At 38.7% G+C, this 21000-nt stretch overlaps 1 protein-coding gene across 1 annotated transcript; it reads right to left on the bottom strand.

Annotated features, from left to right (window-relative positions):
- Positions 1–1955: 1955 nt before the first annotated feature.
- Positions 1956–12770, bottom strand: ARGLU1 (arginine and glutamate rich 1). Its single transcript, XM_066313510.1, has 4 exons — positions 12206–12770; positions 7714–7939; positions 5286–5369; positions 1956–4035 (listed from the first exon to the last, which is right to left on the bottom strand). The coding sequence occupies exons 1-4, from the start codon at positions 12565–12567 to the stop codon at positions 3871–3873; spliced, it is 837 nt and encodes a 278-aa protein (XP_066169607.1). The 5' UTR covers positions 12568–12770; the 3' UTR covers positions 1956–3870.
- Between the last annotated feature and the right edge of the window lie 8230 nt (positions 12771–21000).

A 21000-nucleotide genomic window follows, 5' to 3' on the forward strand; every position in this document is an offset into this window, starting at 1 on the left:
AGCTTCTGTTACACAACTGGCCTTTTATTGTCACAGGGGATCTATGTCCTTCTGCGCAGAGCTGATGCTGAGCTAGCATAACCCTTGATTCTAAGTGTCAGTCCATGGATGATGATTGTAAGCATGAGGTTGTTTAGTACAGAAATGTCGAGAGAAACTCAGCACTCTTCAGCGGGCTATCAAAATGGCAGGATGGATAGAGGGGGATAACCCTGAAATGCACGTGTGGCAGTACCAGCGTGAGAATGGAACAGAGGTGCCTGAAAGTCATGGTTCAGCTCTTGCTAGACTGGCCCGTCAGTCTGAAACCATATCAGCCTGGGCACTCCAACCATATCCTCCTGCTTTGGAACGAGTCTTAGGCACACAGGCAGCTCCACAGTTCTCTTATGAAATAAACCCTCCTCTGTAACACAACCTGGAAGGTGTTTAATGACTCAAATTTCACCTGCACTTGCACCAAGCTGAGACCTTGCAATGACAGAGCTAAGACCCCAAATGCTCAGAAAATGTTTAATGAAGTCCAGCACACAGTTAAAAGTGAAAAACCAACACCTCCATATTTAGTGTGTATGCAAAAATTGGCAAAAACTTCATCCTGAGAGAATGCTAATAGCATCACAAAGACAGGGATAGCAGCTTCAGGTCAGGAGGGAGAATAGATAGGGCAAGGTGTATGAGGTGGCACATAGCTCAAGAGAAAAGAAGATATCAAAGGTAAATCCTTTGTCATGACAGGATAGGAATGGATGAACTCTTGATACCTTTGTGAGATTACACATATGCATTCAGTTGCTTGGCAGTTTAGACATCTCACTAACGTAATTGTCTCTGCTTTGCTAAGCTGCAAGGATGCCATCCCTCTGATACATTTCTCAGGAGTCAACTTTCCACTTGGGCTTGGAAAAATGATAAATGAACATGCAAAGTTCAAAGAGCAGTTGAGCAAATCACCAAAGTTAGAGCACATGTTTAGCGTGCTAAGGCCTTCCAAGTTCCTACCTTTGCCAGACAGATGCACTGTTTCATATTAAAATAATTATCCAGGACATTTATGAACAAGTTTGGGAGAACTAAGATCTCTTCTGTTACCATATAAGGGAAATGAATTCTGCTCAAGGTAGGTGGCAACAAAAATGCCTACCTGCCTCTCTGAGGTGGTCAACAACACACAAAACCCCAGAACAAACCACAACTTGTCAAATCAAAATTTGAAGTTCAAACTTCAAACTGTAATGAAATAAAAATTAAACACTGAACACAATCACCAACAGCATTTTCCCTATGCAGACACAGGCAGGGGGCTCACGGTTTAAACACTACATCAGTCTATGTTACTGCATACTTTGCATTAAATGGGTATGAAGTCCTATGGAAATAGAAGAGTATCTCAAGTTCTTACCATCAAATGTCAACTTGCCCCCTTTCCAAACTATATGCATCTTTATTTTTCTAGAAATCAACAGTATCTCTGAAGTCCCACAATAATTTTATAAAGAAAATCCTACAGCAATGCAAACGTAATGTTCACCCACACCAGCTATGCAAAGATCTAAGACACAGAGAATGCCTTAGGGCAGCGAAGAGACAGCAGATTCCACCAACTGAACATCTACCTCAACAGAGGAAATCAAACCAAAGCAAAGACCCAGCTGCTTTCCCCCCCCCCCTTTTTTTTTTTTTTTTTGAGGGCATGGGAAAGAGAAACAGGTATTGAAATGTGGAACGGCAGAAGGCAATCTTACTAGGAATGGGCATTTTGTGCACAAGATAGTCCTAGAGGTGGGACTGAGAATAACCTGGTAACATCTTAGCTTACACTATGTTAAATGCAGAGAACAAATGTTGCTATTTAGCAGCAAATTATGTGATGCAGAGCAAAATGCTTGATACCACAGCTGCATGTATGATTACTTAGCTTCTTGCTTTTAGAAGAGGAAACAAAACTGCATAGGTCTGTTTTGAGTATTGACTTTTAATAGCTTGTTTCTCATAAGGGAACAGGGGATGTTTTCTGTTTTAGAAATACAGGTATCAGTTGATCTTTACAGCCTGCTCCTGCCAACAGGTCATGTACATGATTTATTTGGCTTCAGCTCTTGTTTTTATGCATTAAGCAACTTTCAACCTTCTTTTGTCATACAATATATAGGCAAATTTAAGTACAGTAATAGTGTAGGTATTTTACCATCTTCACATTTTCTTGACATACTGGACAAAGCGATACACATCAGTCTGCCCCCAAGCCCCAGTTTCGTACAAAGCGTGTTGAATACTGCTTTGAGTGGCACATTTAACTTGTTCCCGCATTTAATTTGCCAAATCTACAGAAACAGACCCTTTGGGAATATCAGAAATTATTTCCAACTTTGTCCAGTGACATTCAAATGCTCAGGCAACTACAGGTAACTTGAATTTTATGGTTACTACAGATGTTGCACGCTGACAGGAAAATAAAGTTTTAGAACTGGACAAGCTATAGTAATCTAGGTTTTGGTAGAGGGATTACATACAAAAAGGGGGACTTTAATATATATATAGTTTTCAATCTGTAGTTTCATTTTTCAAAATAAAACCTGTATAAATAAATGGATAATATTCAAGATCTGTATAACAGTTGCTTTCTGGCTAAAACAATATATTTAGACAGAATCTCACTTTCTGTTTTTCAGTTCAAATATACTAGCCAGTCCAGTCCTTTGGGAGAAAAAACTTCCATTTTTAAATCCTTTAGGATCCATCAGATTCATTATATGGTAATGACCTTAACTTATACAAATTATTATAATAAGAAGTGAACTGAAGGACTTTAGATATTGGAAGTATCGGTCTGGGTGCAATAAGCCAAACAGCCGTTTAAACATGATACTACAGCTGAAATTAGTCTCTATCAGAATAAAAACCAACATTCATAAAAAACAGCAGCAGCCATCAATAACATTCACAACTGCAGGGATTTTTTACTGTGTGTGATTTTGCATTATAAGTAGAAGCCACAAGTTTAAAGCAAAATTTAAAAAAATATCACTATAGTCTTGAATTTAATAATGTGAATTGTCACTCTTATAGCTGTTTATAGAAGTGTACTAAAAAAAATTTACTTAAACATATGAATTTAAGACTCACTTTATTCAGCAAATTGGTTTATTTACACAATGGGGAACGCTGGTTGAATGCTGTCAATGTAATAAAAACAAATCTAACAGAGACAATACTGAACTCTCTCTATGTATTCATAGCAGAAATGACAAACTATTTCCTTACCTGTATCAGGAACATCAAGCGCAACAACGGGACAGTATCATAGGACACTGATTTAACAATAAACCACAGAGGTCCAGTAATACTATGGCAATTTACTCATGTATTTACTGACTTTAAAATAAAAATATTAAAAGTCAGCAATACCCAGTATAAAGTTCTGTCAATTATCAGAGTTAAAACTCTGATGAGTAGGTCAGTAAAACCTTATCAGATCATCCACAATTCATAAAGTGACATGAGTTGCTTCAGACCACCAATACGGGAAACAAAATTGATGAAAACAGATTACCCTCTAAAAGGCAATGATGATCTGATAAGGGTTTAACTTAATGGAAGTTTAAAAAAAAAAAATTGCAGAGCACAGCCCCTATTAGAACAAACTAACTTTCCAACTTTCAAAAAAGAGAAAAAAAAAAGAAAAAAAAAAAAACCAAAAAACCCCCCAAAAAACAAAAAAACTTGAGAGAAAGAAAAAAAAAAAAACAAAACCAAAAAACACTTCAACATGAAGCTACCATACAAAGTTTTTGTTTGTTTTCCTTTTTTTGTGGTTTTTTTGTTTGTTTGTTTCTTTCTTTTTTTCTTTTAAGAGTTCAGAGTTGAAATTTAATCCTGGCTTTTTAGGGAGAAGGACAGTTTTGGCCTAGACTTTCCTTTGCCCAGAATAATTTTTTGCTCTTCCTTTTGCTGACGCTGTCTCTCTTGTTCTAGTTTCATCCTCTCCTCATGAATCTTTCTTTGTTCTTCAACAATTTTCAATTGTTCTTCAGCCTATATAGGAAAATGGTAACATTTAGGCCAGCATATTTTGTAGTCATAAAAGCAATTTACAAGTCCATATTAACTTCCAAACAGGTTGAATCCTGCACAAGTATATAAGCAGTTCCACCTGAGCTAGGTGCCATAGTTGGTTTCAGTGAAACTATTTATAAAATGGTTATTTGAATTGAGTTTAGAAGAAACACTGAGAGCTTTCTACAGCTAATGTATCAAAATCTGGAGTGCTTACAATACCATGTTTTTCAGCGTTGCTTTGCAAACAACACATTACATTTTAATTAAGGAAGACATTAGATACATACAGAAATTGTCCCAACACTTGTCACGTGTAAACTGAACTAGCATACACACATAATGAAGTCACAAAACTTCAGGTCGAGGTCTCCCTGCTCCAAAACCCATCTAAAAATCCCTAATCCAAAACCATCTTCACTTGATTTGCAACTAGTCAATCCTTACATTGTTCTTACAGCTCTCCCAGTGGTCTTCTAAAGGTACTTACTTAGTTTATTACATCAGTCAATACTTCAATTTTTCCATTTGCCCTGCTTCCACCATAGGAGGTTGAGAAAAGGGTAAACCAGAAAGAAATCTAAAGCAGATGTATTCAAGCAAAAAGATTTAACAAGCCTCATTTTTATATGAAAGAGGTGCAATTAATTGGGCAGTTGAAACTGACAGAGTTCAATCAGGATTTAGAAGCAGCTTAGTTTGTCTTATCATCGATTAGAATCAGCTAAATCATATTGAACGTTTTCATGTGGCAAGCACCTGATTTAAAAGGTTTGAAGATCAAAATAAGTTAGCCTTTCCTAGCTTACACATCTTAAGTTCATGCTGAAAGCCCCTTTCAGCAGTTTTGCATCAACTAGCTGTATACTAGAATCAAATATAGTTTGTACTTGTCCCACTCAACAAAACAGTTAGTCACACAAAGCTGAACATGTTTGCAAACTTACTTCAACTCCCTCCATGAGATATAGTTAAAACATACTTTTAAAATTCTGAAGGCAGCCAACTCCCCTCTAAATCAATTACATCTAAACTATTTCACCAGCTTAGTGTTACTGCTAAGGATCTGGTCTTTCACGCTTAGGGGAAGGAGAGCAATTTTACTGATGGAACCAGCAATATGCAAGATGAACTCCAGAAAGGGTCCATTTGTGTATTTTAATTGTGTTGCAAATCTGGCAGAGACACCTGTATTTCCCTACAGAACAGTTAACTACACTTTCACATACCAGTTTAGCTTGTGCTTCTGCAATTTTTCGATTATTCTCTTCTAGTATTCGCTCTAGTTCCTCACGCTTTGCACGCTCTTCTTCCTAAAGGGGAGGACAGGGCAAGATGTTAGTAAAGTAAAAATACTCATTTCTGCATGTTCACTAATCTTTCTCAGAATTCTTCTGTGAACTGACTTAAAGTGGCAGCTTTACAGCCACCTATTTTGCCTCGCAACGGTAAACTGTGCAGCCACTAAAACTGGTTTCTAGCACTCAATTTAAATCATCCCGCCCAGTCCAAACAGCAACCAACTAAACCCTCCCTAATCACAGAATCCTGACCATTTATTACTAGAATTTTAATATCACACAAATCAACAAGGACAACTACAAAAACTGGATAGTATTTACCAAATTAAAAAGTAATATAGAAAATATAAATAAAGTGAATAGTTTGTCTCACCAATTACGTATACCTACGTATTTCTTTACCTATACTCCTTTAATCAGCATTAAAAGTTGAATATTTACTGTCTTGTCCAGTGTCCTGCAGAGTGTGCTCCTCGGCTGCCATACGCGCCAGCTTCCTCTTTAAAATGATTTGTACTGTTAGCTTGGCAATACCTGCATCAGCAGCTCAACCATTTATAAAGAAACAACATACAAGGAAGGCTGAGCTGAGGAATGCAGATGTTTATGGTAAGAAGGAACAAAAATATGTAAATCATTCCTAAGGCAAACAATTAATAAGAAAAATACATTTACTGTTAGTGAAAAATACAAATGGTAATCCATACTTCATGGAGCTATGGGCTTCTTTCATGGGGAGAATGGACTTAACATTCAGTATTTTGACAATTTTAAGACAGCTGAAACTGTCTGCATATAAACTTGGAATTCAGGAGTCCAGGGAAGGCAAGATCAGGAAATAAAGCCTTGTAATTGTTGTTTTCTTGGTGAATTTTATGGAACTCTGTTATGCAACTCAAATATGAAGACTGCGTGAAAAATTTTGAAGTGTTTCAGTCCACATAATATATATCCAAATTATTTTTATATTTGGAGGATTTAAAGTTAGCCAGAGGTTTGTGTCTGTGTAAGAAAAAAAAGTTAATACGAACAAAGCAAGCATATGAAAACTTCTTACTATGACTAGTAACCAGCTACTAGCTAGCACATTTCACTCCAGGCATGGAGGTTCATTCTGCATTACAAGGAACTGGTGGGACTTCTCCACATGGCGATGATACCAAAAATACTTTTTTTTAAAAAAGCAAGTCATCCATCTGATCAAATGAAAACCTCTGAATATGAAGAATTTGCTGACCATGAACATGTAAATTCAACTTAAACTCTTTAATATTACAAAGTCTGAATTTGCAAAAATATAATTTATTTATTCTTTTTAATATTGATCATAACTCAGCATTTCATTTGTTTCCATTTAATTTGATACTATGTGACTGACAGGTCACATCTAGTATGAAGGGGAAAGCTGCATTGCTACTGTCTTCTCCTTTCGTAAGCCAATCAAAATATTAATTTAAAATAAACTGTGTAGGACATACAGAGTGAAAAAAGCATTTGGCACTTCTGACTATTTAGCACAAATTTCCTCTGCAGTTTGAAGTTTGTCTTGAAATTTCTGGATCCTGGAATGATTGGTGCAGGCAGGCATCAAAGCCTTTAGTAGCAAATTACTGTCTCACAGAAAGACATTTTCAGCTTCTGCTCCAGCTGCTGATTAAAAAACAAAACAAAACAACAAAAAAAGGCCCCAAAAACCCAAGTCACACGTTCAGCTTGACTTCAGACAAGGGCAACCTGCTCTTTTATAACTTCTAGGGAGAAAAAAAGGAGTTGTTAGTAGTTATTAAAAATGGATATAATGATTTGGACAGAGCTCCTTCGTGAAGATGTGGATGTGCTTATGCTCCAAGTCCCAGAATTAGTCCAATGTATGCTCAAGGAAAATGTTCATTTTAAATGAAGAATAAGAAACCTATTTGTTAAAGACAGGTACTGCAGCTCACTGCTGGACCCTGCTTTTTGCCTGGCTGAAGGCAAAAGCCTCTTACAGTCCAGGTAAACAAAATGAAACAAATGAAGGATACATAATTACATTTTTTTAATACCCTTCCCCAAAATGAAAGGACTGCTGATAAATCCTGCAGCCATGGCAAAAGTTTCAAACAATTCTGAATTATGTAGGTCAGTTCCATTAGGAATCAAGTATCCTTGTTCAGGTTTTAGGAGAGTAACTGTTTAAATATCAGTGAGCTCCTCTGAATGGGCTAGAAATTAAGTTTCGCAGCAATGCAAGTTTATATGAGAAGGGAATTAGATTTGCTGTATTCCATCTCTTTCTGAACCGAACAGGAGGCACAAACCAACACTGAAAGTTTTGCCATGGACTGTCTCTACTTTCCAAACGACCGAGCGTTACCTCTCTGGCTTTTTGTGCTGCAAGTTCAGCTTGTCGCTGTCGCTCGAGTTCTTCGAGCAACTGTTTTTCCATGATGCGCTTTGCCTCCTCCACCCTGCGGAGAACCTCTCGCTCAATCTCATCCTTCCTTTTCTCCAGCTCTTCTTCTACGCGTTTAGCTACAAGTTCTTCCACCCTTCGAGCAGTTTCTTCTTCTATCAGTTTCTCTTCAATTTCTTGTTGACGACTGCAAGATGCAAACAGGAGGGTTACATTTTTAATCAATAATGTTGGCTGTCACCCTGATTTTTCAGCCTTCTGATGTTTTTACATTTCTACTGGAGCTTTCTCACACTTGTAAAATAAACAAAGACTGATATTTGGTAAATAACACATTCCTTCCAGGGGGAAGGACAAATTGATAGACTTCTGGCCTGACCAGTGCGGTCAGAGAGGTGTTAACCTCGTCCCCCAATCCCCGATCAAATTCCAAAGACTATTTAAGTCAGAATTTCAAAATAAAGTTCCTTCCTTTTCCCACTTCTCAACCTGACGGGTGAGTGTCGTTTTTTGTGTCCCGTCTAGTGACAGTTCACACTGAAAGAAACTCCTTCAGCACACAGCCATCAGCTATGCTACTGAATAACTTTGACACACAGATTATAGATTTAAAGCATATTTTGCCCTGCATTTAAAGAAAGTGAATATTCAGGCCAACGGTGTTCCTATCACAGGGACTCTATTCAGATTGTTCCATATTTAGCATCTTTCTATATACCACAAGAATAAACTGAAGACAACTTACCATACTACTTCGTAATCACAATTAGGGGGAAAAAGAGAAAAAACCCAACCCAAAAAATAACAACCACAACACCATGCCCCCCTCCTCCAAAAATCCAAATCCCACCCAACTTTGACCATCATTCTCTTTGCAGGAGTTGATATGGTCTCAATTTTAAGCCACATACAGCAATAAGATCCTGTAAAGTCTTGCCTTAAAGCCACCACTTTAGAGGCACCAAACTATCACCAGTATCTTAAAATGGAAGACAGAAGCAATAAAATTTGTGATTTCAATATTTTACCTAGGATTCCAAGTGTTTTACCTGTAATCTTGTTATCCAATCATTTACCTTAACAAATTTCAATAACTTCAGCTTTTAACTTTTTTTATTGCAGGACTCTGTTTCTACCATAATGATCCCAAATAAGTTATATACATACCAAGCACTAAATAAATCCTTGCAAACCGCAGCTTTTCATGTTCTGAATTTTGGAAATATTTTCAAATGTCTTGCGTTTATTTTAGTTGAGCAGCAGTATTATCCCTCAGCCTGATCATTGTTTTAATTTTTTTATTAAAAAGGATACAAAAACACTTAGCAAATTTGCAGGTTAATTACCACATACAGAAAGAAAGAAAGAAAAAAAAAAACCCACACAAACAAACCCAGGCAGTAATCACAAGTACACCATGGCAATTAGATATCCAAGGATGAACACCTGTGAGTACTCTATATAAAATTATATTTCATGTAGTACTATTTATCTGGAATTCTTATGGACTTTGGGGAGAAGACTTGGTTTTAAAACTTGATACTGAACTTTTGTTTCAAATATTCCATGAAGTACAGAACATTCTCATGAAACTTTTCTTCTGGCCTGTCGGCAACACAAATTCAGGATTTAGAAGAGTAACTACTGTTTTAGTATCTTAATACCCTGTCATTTTCAGAATGTTTGCATTTTCTTATCTCATTTGAAAAATCTTTCCTAATCTATCTTATCTGAAAAACAACTAATTTAAAAAAACCCCAAAAACCATAATTTACCAAGTGTTAGATTGACCCAAGGCACAACTTGCAAATAAGCAGGAGATGATGACGTATGGATTACTCATCTCGAAAAACATGAGAAATACAAAAGTGGAAGGCTCCCAGTTTCCCCAAGTCATGTGTCATCTTTTCAAAAGTGCACTGAACTAAGTGGATCTCCTTCAGTAGAAAGTTTTAGAATCCACAACTCATTTGGCCAGAGAAGACCAATTTTAGTCTTGCAATCCTCAAGAGAGAGCAAATTTAGCTGGGGGCACATTAGACCAGCATTATTTTTCAAAAATGGACACAAAATATCTTGAAGTGATTTTTTTCAGAAAAAACCCTAAAACCAAAGCAATATAAGGCAAGCAAAAAACCCAGACCAGACTGTCAGTGTATCTCTGCCAAGCCATGACCCATTGTGGACAAATGTTTAAACATTCTTTATATACTAAATATGATTTTATTTTAAAAGGTTTCCCTTCCCTCTTATTCAGCAGTGAGTACTCTCACAATCCTGAACCAATACTGCTGAGTACATCTAAGAGGCAAGAGTTCTAGAGAAATAAATTGTCATTAAGTACATATTCTTATGTTTTATTAGATTATCATGGCTTTATGTTTAACATCAGGAAATCTAGGGAAAAAGCTAACTAATTGAGCAAAGACATAAAGTATATCATTACAGAAAAGCCATGACACTCATATCTGAAATAGATTTTCAAATATTCTCAGCAACTGATGCACTCAAATTAAGCACTGCGCCTGCAACCCATTCTTCTCACTCCAATAAACTCCATTCAAATTTAATCAATAAAATGTATTTTTATGATAGGCAATGATAATACAATGGCTTAGACCTTATTAAGAAAATAAAATTATAAACACAGATATAAATCGCAGTTATTTATTCTGTAGTATGCCAGCTATTTTTTTCTTTTTTTAATCATGTGAACTTAGAGTGTTTTATCCTATTATTATCCTGGCCTACTGAGTTATGATTCCAGAACAACAGATAAGTCACTAATGTAAAAAACTATTTTTGTATGATCCATTTACTTCTTACAGACTAACTGTAAGAAATCTGCAGAAAAGAAACCACTTACATTTTACCAAATTTTTGAGGGGGAAAAAAGTCATACTTGCAAGGCAAGAAAATGAGCACTATAGGAAAGGGCTGAAGTCAGGCTGTGTATTGAGATTTGAACAAGACATGAGAAGAAAGTCAGTTCCAGTCCATGAACTGTCCACTAACTTGTTCAGTCAAAAAGGAAGTACTTCTTTCCTTATCTAACATGAAACTGTACTAACACACACAATTTACACGACTTACTAAAATACCATATTTTTCTACTCCAAATTTTATTGCTTTTTCTTTTTTAAATTCGAAGTGTATTGAAGTACCAAAATTCCATACCCAGTCTTTTCCAATACTGATTCTTCCTCAAACGTCTACTATTCTGTTGCAAGTATTGCTGAAATATATTCCTTCTATACAGACTTAATGAGCTTTTTAACATTTCAAAGCTAACCTATGTAAAAAATTTACTTACACATGAACTAAAACAGCTCCTAAGTACTAGAATAAACTATTCATTCTATTCTCAAATTTTTAAGCACATTCCAGTTCTTAATTGTAGATATGCACATAACCTTTTTCCTAATTTAAGTGCTGAATAAAATTCTAAACCACAAAACTAAGATCAGTTTGTCAAATTTTCACAGGTTTGTTTTACTGTGGAAGTTTCTGACTGTCAAAATTCTGAAGTAAGCAAAGGTGATTATCTTCAAACAAAAATGAACGTGACAGCTTGGGGTGACCAAGCCCAACAATGACAACCAGTAATTCCTGAGACCCTTATGGCTGAAGTAAAGCTCCACCTGAGAACTAACAGCACCGTTTAGCTTCCTATGTACAAACAGGAGCTATTTCTGGATTAGGTGGTCCAATGAGCATAGGTGGTGTTCAAAGAAAAAGAATCATTTGATTACAACTGTTCAAACCATTCTTCTCTCTGCTGCATAAAGGTAATTTTCGTAACATTATATCTTGCTAAACATAATAATGCACCCCCATCGTTTATTAAAATAGTATTTATATCTGTAAACTTAATAAATACCCACGCTCCTCATAACATAAACCTGAAAAAAGGCCCAAGGTTTCAAATGAAACAAGTCACCGGATCCCATTGTCCCATGTGGCAAGAAAGTAATCCCACACTGTTAATACAGCAGCTGCATAGGGTCTCTTGAAACCCTGAGCAACTCCAGATGCCTCCGCTCGACGCGCAACCAGCTCCACGCCACGGAGGGGAGGGGCGGCCGTGTGGCAGTGCAGCACAAAGCCTCAGGGGCGCCCAGGCCGCCGCCGCACGAGGAACTTTAGGAGCAGCGCAGGAGAGCGACGGCGGCTGGGAAGCGGGCAGAGGCGGCCGGGAGGGAGGAGGCGTGAGGGGGGCTCGCAGCCCGAGTGGGCGGCTCCCAACGCACCTGAGGGAGCCGGGCTTTGGGAAAGGGGCGGATGGCGGGAAAACTGGCACTGCTCAGGCCTCAGCGAAGGCCCGTACGCCTGTACCCAGCCGCGGGCGGGCCCGGCTCACAGGAAGAAGGCGCGGAGAGAGAGGCACCAAGCACTTCCCTTCCTCCCCCATCCCTCACTACCCCGTCGTCCCCAACGCAGGCCCGGGGCTCACATTTTCCGCTGCCGCTCGAACTCCGCTTTTTTCTCCTCCTCCTCCCGCTTCTGTTTCTCGTCCAGGCTGCTGCGCTTGCTCACCGTGCGCCCGAAGATGTCGATACGGTCCGGGGGGGAGGAGGCGCGGTCGCGGTCGCGGTCCCGGTCCCGGTCGCGCCGGGAGGAGGGGGCCGTGTTAGAGCGCGAGCGGGAGCGGGACTCCCGGCGCCGGTTCCGCTTGCTCTCCCGGGACTTGGAGCGCTTCCTTGCCCGCTCCTTTTCTCGGGAGCGGGACCGCGATCGGCTCCGGTTCTTCTTGTTGTGCTTGGAGCTCTTGGTGTGCTTAGAGCGGGACGAGCTCCGGCTGCGGGACCGACCCATCCCGACAGAGGAGAGGAGAGGCCGCGCCGGCGACCGCTCGACCACCCCCGCCCCCTTTGCTAGCGGCGCCCGGGAGAGGTGCGAGGAGGCTCTGCGCGCATCAGCGGCGCCCGGGCGGGTCCTTCGTCTTCTCCCTTTCCACCCCTTTGCGCTGGGAGGAGAAGGAACAGGCCCCGGGAGCGGGAGCGAGTCCGGACGCAGGCAAGATGGCGGCCCTGGCTGAGCAGTGACTCTCCTCTCGCGCCCCACAATGCACCGCGCCTTGCTCGAGCCGTTCGCTCCCCTCCCCGCCGCCTCCGGCGCTGCGCCGGAGGAGCACGACAGCACTCGGCAATTTTCGGCAGCCAATGGCGAGCGCCGCTCGGAGCGGGCCCCTCGGCAGTGCTGGCGGAGAGCGCGCCGGCCGAGGGGGTGTCTGCTGAGAGCATTGCTGTGCTTCCTTTAGTTGAAAGTTCTCTCGAACATCAATTATTTTCTTTTTGTTTTGTTTTGATACGGGGAAGAGAGGGAATTGTCACCGCAGATTCCCAGGGAATCCAGGAAAAGACACTTGGGGCCCCCACTGAATGGTGAAAATGAGTTTTTGAATCTGTTGCCCCACTGTGAAGACCCACCCTTAAAGGAAAAGAATCACCTGAGATTCGTAAATGTCCATTGGTCGAAAGGAACGACAAAAGTCACAGGGATCGCAAACAATCAAAAAGTTATCAGTGAATTACACATTAGGCAAAAAATGAGTATGTTAGTCCCTGGCCTACTGTATAACCACACAGCAGTGGGTTTTGGATAAAGGGGCAGGGTGAAAGGGAAGAGAGGAATTAAAGAGGGAAAGATGAATTTAAAAAGACAGATGAAAAAGAGGTCATCAATCCTGATTCCAGCGTGGACCAAGCTTATGGGATGTCAATCCAGCTGTGTCGGTGGCCGATGAGATGCCCAGGGTGCTAAGGGTCTGTTTCCTGGTAGTTTGTCCCCAGCGAGTCACAGGGAAGGGCTTTCTTGGCCGTGTTTAAATGTATTCACCCGTAGATGTTACTGTCCATTGCTAGCTACAGGTGTGGAGCATGGCAGAGTATGAACTCAGTGGTATCCAGGTCAGGCAGAGTATGGACTCAGAGGTGCTGTAGGCATCTGTGTAGGATGTTTTTATCCCAGTTCTGCCATGTAATTGTTAGCTGTTTCTGCTATGAAAGAATTTGGAACTCGTGTTATTCTTTATTTCAGTAAACTGGTGTGATCTATACAGAGTTAACCTCATTCTTTACTTTGAGCCGCAATTTTATCTCCCTGTTATCTTTCACAAATTCTGTGCCCCTTTTTTTTTTTTTTTTTTTTTTTTTTTTAATAGGCCTGCATTTTTTCTAAGTACTTTTACTAATCTTGCAAAACATTCCTTTAGCCACTGGACAAAATCCAATCTCACTAAAAGGTCTTTTCTTCTAATTCATTTGATTGACTTGCCTTTTTTTTTCTCAAAGGAAGACCTTCTTATTTTGAAATTCAGTTTATTTAGTAGCAAAAAAATAAATAAAATGGAAACATCTTCCTGACAGGTCACTGTGCAAGTAACAGCAGAGTAATGGACATGGTGAAACCTGCACGGTGGAATTCCAGCAGCACAGGCCCTGGGCACTCTTGTTTGTCCCTAGCCCTGGGGAAGCTCATGCAACAGGTAACCAAGGAAGTTGATAATCAGACCTTTTAGCCCCTGACTGGGTAGGTGAGTTTCTAGCTGGCACCTTTCCTGCAGCAACTTGTCTACAAGGGTGTGCTGGAGCTTATAAATTCACATGGTGCATCAGGTTCTGGGTAAAAAAAATGGGGCATAATTTTTTAGGACTACATATCATAGTGTATGTATCAAACTTGACCTGAAATGTATCAGGGAGAATAATAACGTAACAGGGGCAGAATTAATTATTCTACAGTCACTTATTACTATAAATGAGTTTTTCAAGTATTCATTATAAACCGAGTTTTCTCCTTGGTTAGTCACATTAACCTGGGCCTATATTTATCATTAGTTTATTCCTATTTAGTAATATTCACTCATCAGAGCTATAAAGTGTAATGTGCAATATTTTATGAGAACAATTAATTATGATAGATTGTGTAGAATTATCAAGTTATATAGATTATTATAACAATTTTACCCAATCCATTATTGTATTGTTCCATCTAATTTTTTTAAAGTTTCCAAATTAATAAGAACACAAGATTTTTAATACCTGTAATAGCTTAAGGTCATTAGTCTGTTTACTTTGTTATTTATGAGGACTAAATTCTAGTACTTCTGGAAAAAGCTTTTTGTCCTCTTAAAAATACATTCCTAATATTGCTAACAGATGAAAAATTAGTAGAAGAACATTTCTATCTATGATTTCTTTTTACTTTAAAGTTTGGTAGTTGTTTGATTGCTTTGTTTTTGGTGTGTTTTGTTGGGGTTTTGTTTGTTTGTTTTGTTTTGTTTTCCTATCACCTCATCTTTCCTAGCTTAATAGTAGTAAAATATTAATATTTAGAGGCTTTTTCCCACCCAGATGTAATTACAATAGATATGGAGTTACAGTACCAAGAAGAACTTTTTAGTAAATACTTAATTAAAAAAAACTTTGTTTAGTTACATAATTTAATTTTTTGTTTTCAATCAATTTTAAAAGATGATAATTTCCCTTGTCAGTTTCCTTTCAAAATTTTCAATATTTGATTACAGTAGTGCAAATTTTTTGTGGATTAAATAATATTAGAGTTTTTGAATTTTTAATCCCACGTAAGTATGTGTTTTATTCCCAGTTTGTAAGCCATACTGAATTTCCATGCACTCTTTTGGTTTTGGATTTTTTTTTTACATTTTAATGTATCTCAGTATATTAAAATGCATAATTTGCTTCTTAAAACAGTTACCTTCCAGTTGGAAAATACCTTATTTGACAGCCAAATGGTGTGTAGTTAAAGCACCTCACCCTTCTTTACCTTGGCTACTGTCATCACATGAAATCTCTCAACCCTGGGCATTTGGGGGGTAGCTCCATCGGGATACTGTGTTCTTACAATCTCCAGATTGTACCTGCTCTCACTTGCACCACCGCTTCTGTCATTAGCTGGGTCAAGAGGGATCTTGGGAGATTAAAGGTGGATTATTTTGGGTTCTGCTAGTGTTGCACAGCTGGATGTGAGATCTTTGCAATAGGTCTAAAATAGAAGAACTCTGGAGGGCAAGCAGGGGAGGAAAGCAAGAGCATAATAGGATAAGGTGTTTGGTATGTAATTTGCTGTCATCTATTATAATCTGCCTTACTATAGTAAGAGAGCAGAAGTAGCACAGAAGAGCTAAGGGAAAAAGGTGGTTTAAACGTGTATTGGTTCTTTCAAAGTAGCTGTTTCAGCCAGAGTTTATCACAAGGTCAGAAACTATGAATACAGGTGGGGGAGGTTTAATTTTTATTTTTTATTCTAAATATGAGTCAGCGCTGGGATTCATGTCACGCAGATCACAGAAGCTGTACAGGAGTAGAAGTTGTATCACTTAGTCACTTTGTAACGATTTTTTTTTTTTTAATATACCTAATGCTGGAGTTGCTTGTTGTGCTTATGTGTTTTCTGTCAGGTGCTTTGTTTCTCTCTGAACAGCTTTGTGGAGTTCTGAGCTGCTAAGCTGCAGAGGTAGGGAAATGAAGCACCCAGGAGACTGGCAGAACAGCTGTGAGGAGGGCATGGCAGGAGCATGGAACAGTTGGCAGAAAGAGAAATATCCTTTTGAAAACTTAAAAGAATAAGTCACTAAAGCTCTGCTTCAAAGGACTGTTAAAAAGGGGAGAAACACTTTAATTGAAAGAATGTAGAGGAAATGTTGTAAAATGAGAAATTAAATAAACGGAAAGAGTTTTCACATTTTACCTATAAAGGAAACTTGAGTACATTGTATACATAAGTATAGTTATTAGGTAAAATAACTATTTTCATCTTTTCCATATGTGCAGATGATAATCATGTCCTTGGAAATGAGCAATACTGTACAGAATGCTGTTGAAAGTGTTTTGTAATTTGAATATGCAAAAAGGCACAGCTTGGGTAATCAGGACTAGTGTTTGTATATATGAGATTCAAATTAATTTAAAACAATATCTGGTTTCTTTCCCATGTGGATTTAGTTTTAGAAAATAAATAAAATCATCAAATTATGATCAATGTGGGAATTTAAGAATTGCATTAATTATCAATGTCAGAGGACATTTTATTATTTTTGTTTTTTGTAAGCTCACTAACCACTTTTTTAACATTTGGACTATTTTTTTCTGTCTACATGGAAGAAGAGAAAGGAATGTTTATTTGTATGCTTTGTGTGCAGTGCCAGGTCTATTTAGGTCCTAAACAAAAGCTCTTGAATACTATTAGAAGGGGTGAATATAAGTTTTGAGCACAACTTGAGACGCTGATCTATAAACCATAGTGATTCATAGTAATGCATCTTTTCTCAGTATTTTTTTTTCAATATAATTGATACCATGTGAAGTATACACATTTAAGATCCCATATCGTTATTTATATATGAACCTATGACTTGGTCCATCAAAGTTTGGCAATAAAAAAAGTTCAACCAACCTTCCTGAGCAGCTGGATAATCACAGAGCTGCTTTATCTCTGTAGGCATGCTCTCACTTACCTGAAAGGTTTCATAGCAATTATAGTGTTGGTGTGTGTTACTAGGGATTTAAGCCAATCAGCGGTGAGTTGAGGTGTTATCTAAGCCTCATGAGGGACTAATCCAGTGTGAATACTGAAATAATGTCTTTAAAAGAACACCAAAAACCACGAACAAAACAAACCAGAGTAGCAACAAACTCTATTATTCAAAACCAGGCTGCTGATGATTCAGTGGTTAACATAGTGGTTAGACAAGTTGAACAAGCAGGAAAATGGGATTCAGGTGTGTCCTCATTCATATCAATGTCTCTTCCTTCCCATGACCATATGTTAATCACTAGGCCCAATGTCTAGGCTGGAGGAAGGTGAGAAGGGAGCTAGGGGCAAAGTTCCCCTCTGTGTCCTCGCAGATTTCACAAAATAGAAAATGAATGTTCAGAGGCAGGAGGCAACATGTTGTAACCTAATGTCAGTGGTACTCTGGAAGAGGGGGAGCAAGTTGCTCTGGATTTAAGTCTATTCAACAGACTAGTTTTGAATTTTGTTACATAATCATGAGAAAATAGACAGGGCTAACCCTGAGAGCTGGATCACATAGCTTGGCAGGTGCTGTAACTGCTTGGGTGTTGTAGAACATTTCCCCTCCCACGGCAGCTGCGTTTCAAAAGGAGTGAGCCGTGTTCTGTTCTTCAAAGGCACTGCCCTCAGGAGAGGACTCCCAGTTTTTGGCTCCTGAATAGATGAAGATGCCACCTTTGTGGTGCTGACTCAGACACCTCGGCTTTAACAGGGCGACAACCACGCCTCCTTGTTGTACAGCACTTCCTCTTGGCTTGCTGACTCCTAGTTAGCATGTGTATTTGATGAGTTCCTAAATTATGTTTAATTCTGAAAAAAGTATTTGGATTTAATGCTGGCTGTGGAAATTTTATATCCTGAATGTTTTGTATATTTTATCTGTAACCATGATTTTTCCTGGTTTATTTGTTTTTTTTTTTCCTGCTTATTTCTTTAAACACACTAATATCTCTAGTAGTAACACTTTTTTTTTTTGTATGAAAATGACTGGGAGTGACTACTTTTTTTTTTTTTTTTTTTTAAGTAGTCAAGAAGCAACTTGTTTATGATAAAAATAGAGTTACAGGTATGGGAAGAGCATCCTACCTACACTTCAAAATTAAATCAATGCTACCACAATTAATGGGAATTGAACTGAAGCATTATTTAATGTTTACCGCTATTCTGATACATTTTATCAAAAAAAGTCATATGAAACCTTTTTTTTTTTTTTTTTTTTTTTTTCCTAATCTCCATGCAGACGGATGAACTTTAAAACTTGTACATATTAGAGTGGGCAGAAAATAGCAGTTATGCTTAGTTTAAAAATGTAAGACATGAGCAAGCCTGTTTAGCAGGAAGTCTTCTGAGTGCCAGTTTCTGCCTCCTGTTTTCACAAAAGTAGTGCTTTGTTTTGCAAGTTAATTTGTTAATTAATTTCCCTGACTTGTTAGGTTAAAGGTTGAAGGAATTAAGTTTTGGGGCATGATGCAATTTTATTGTACAGTTTCATTTTAACAGAAATTCTTCTTTTGAAATTTTTTGAGAAAAATCTCACTAGAATGATAAAAGCTGAGAGCCTGTACTTGTAGGTGTCTTTCTTAATGATCTGAAGAGTAATAAAATACTAAGGAGGAAATAGACATATTGAAGTCTGTTATTCTGGGAGTTTTCATTTGAGTGTCTCTTCACTCTTTTTGGGATACCAAGACCACTGTGGCATGTGCTATTTTCCTCTAGTATTGTTCCTTATATTTTATTCCTAAATTATATCAGTAGTAGTTGTCTGCAGATTATCTGAATATTTTTAAACCGTGATTATAGCAATTCTGCAGGTCAAACTGAAATAAAATGAAATAAAATAGTATTTTCATGAGGGATCTGGCTGCCTTGTCCCTGCTGATGATCTGCCGCAGAGCTGTGATCATACCTGTGACCTCAGCAGTACTGGGACAGGGCTGTCTTGATGATTGGCAAAGCTCTGAACACTGGGCACCCTCAGCATGTGCAGTATCCAACCCACTGCTTAGGTCGTGTCCTGGCACGCTGCACACAGCTACACACTCTGCTGTGTCTCTGCACAGTCTCTTTCATCAGCTGTCAGCCCAGCTGGGCACTGATTTCACAATGGGTTTGGATCATTTGGGTCTAAGGTGACACAGCTTCTAAATGCATGGAGTAGATGTACTGTTCCAGAGATGTACCTGGCACCAGTGTCTGTGTGGTTTCTGGTCACTGACAGTGTTTGGTGTCGACGTACAAGTTTGGTAAAGTTTTTATGTTTCTATCACAGATGCTAATTGTGGCTTTAAGAAGGCTCAGGATATAATCTCGCTGTTGTGGGAAACAAAGTAAATGTGGAATGGAAAGCACATTTCTTCTTTATCTCTTACCTGCATTATTACCAGCTTTTGAATGGATGAAACATGTGCTTCTATTGTTTAAATCATTGCAATGTGTAGTGTGGTGGTATATTTGCATTTCTCTGTATTTTGCTTTGTGTCCTATTTTTGGAGATGGGGAAACAGCTACAGGAAGAAGAAAAAGTTACCCATACAATGTTAAAACATTTGAAGAAATACTATGTTAAACATCATTTTTTAAAGCTGGGTACTGCTGATTGTGAATAAGAGTGGCAGAATGTGGTTTTGTAGATGAAACAGTGAACAAATCTACAATAACATTGCAGCTGGAGTAAAATCTTGGTTTTGCTGTTGGAGCAAATCTCTCAAACATCAATTTGATTTAATTTGGAGTGGTCTCAAACTGGGTGAACGGAGTTATGAACTGGATAAGACTAACTCTAAAATAAAAACTGAAATATGGTATGTTCTGTTAGAACATAAACATTTTTTTTACTTTAAGAGTGACCCAACACAGGTTGTCCTGGAAGGTTTGAGAGTATTCATACTTGAAGATATTCTGGGCATGGTCTGGGGCAACCTGCTCTAGCTGGCCCTGCTTGAACAGGGCAGATTGGACAAGGTGACCTCCAAAGGTCCCTTTCAGCATGAACAGTTCTGTGTTTCTGTGATATCTGATGGTGTGTTCTAGAACTCTCTCTGCTATTGGGACTGCAGTCTGCAGGACTAGTCTAGAGCTAGTGGAAAGTAAAGCTCTTGCCAAAAGCAGGTCACGTGGGCATCCAGTTCTCAGCAGCCAGTCTTAGTTCACAGACGTTTTATTGCAAAGTGCTACTTGCCAATGTGGTAACATCAGGTAGAGCTGAGTTAGCAAGTCCTTTGGTGTTGGTTTCTTTGCTCTCGAGCACATAGGGCAAAAAGGCCAAAACTTGATACAATTACTTTATATATTGAATCTGTACAGACCTAGCCCCTTAAAACATTTTTTTGCAGGCTACAAGACTGTGGTATTTGGCTGCCAGCACCTGATAGATAGGCATCAGGCCAATCTAAATGTGTATAGAATTGGAGTATCTAGTTAACCTGAATGTATAGTCTTTCCTGCTAGTTGCTTGATGACTTAGCACATCCTAAACTCTCTTCATTTAGCTCCATGTTGGACAATTATGTGTTCTTTATGGCTTGCCAAAGCTAAGTAGAAGAAATGAGTAGGGGAAGATAATACTGAGGTTGAATGCTGATGGCACAGGAGTCATGGGAAGAGATGAAAGTATTGCAGTAGATGGTGGGGGAGAATGTATGCAGCCTAGGGTTGGTATGATGAAGGTTCATCTGCACACTCAGTTCTGCAGCTCCTGCTGTGTATATT

Source organism: Sylvia atricapilla, chromosome 2 (genome assembly GCF_009819655.1).
Source record: "Sylvia atricapilla isolate bSylAtr1 chromosome 2, bSylAtr1.pri, whole genome shotgun sequence".
NCBI classification, from domain to species: Eukaryota; Metazoa; Chordata; class Aves; order Passeriformes; family Sylviidae; genus Sylvia; species Sylvia atricapilla.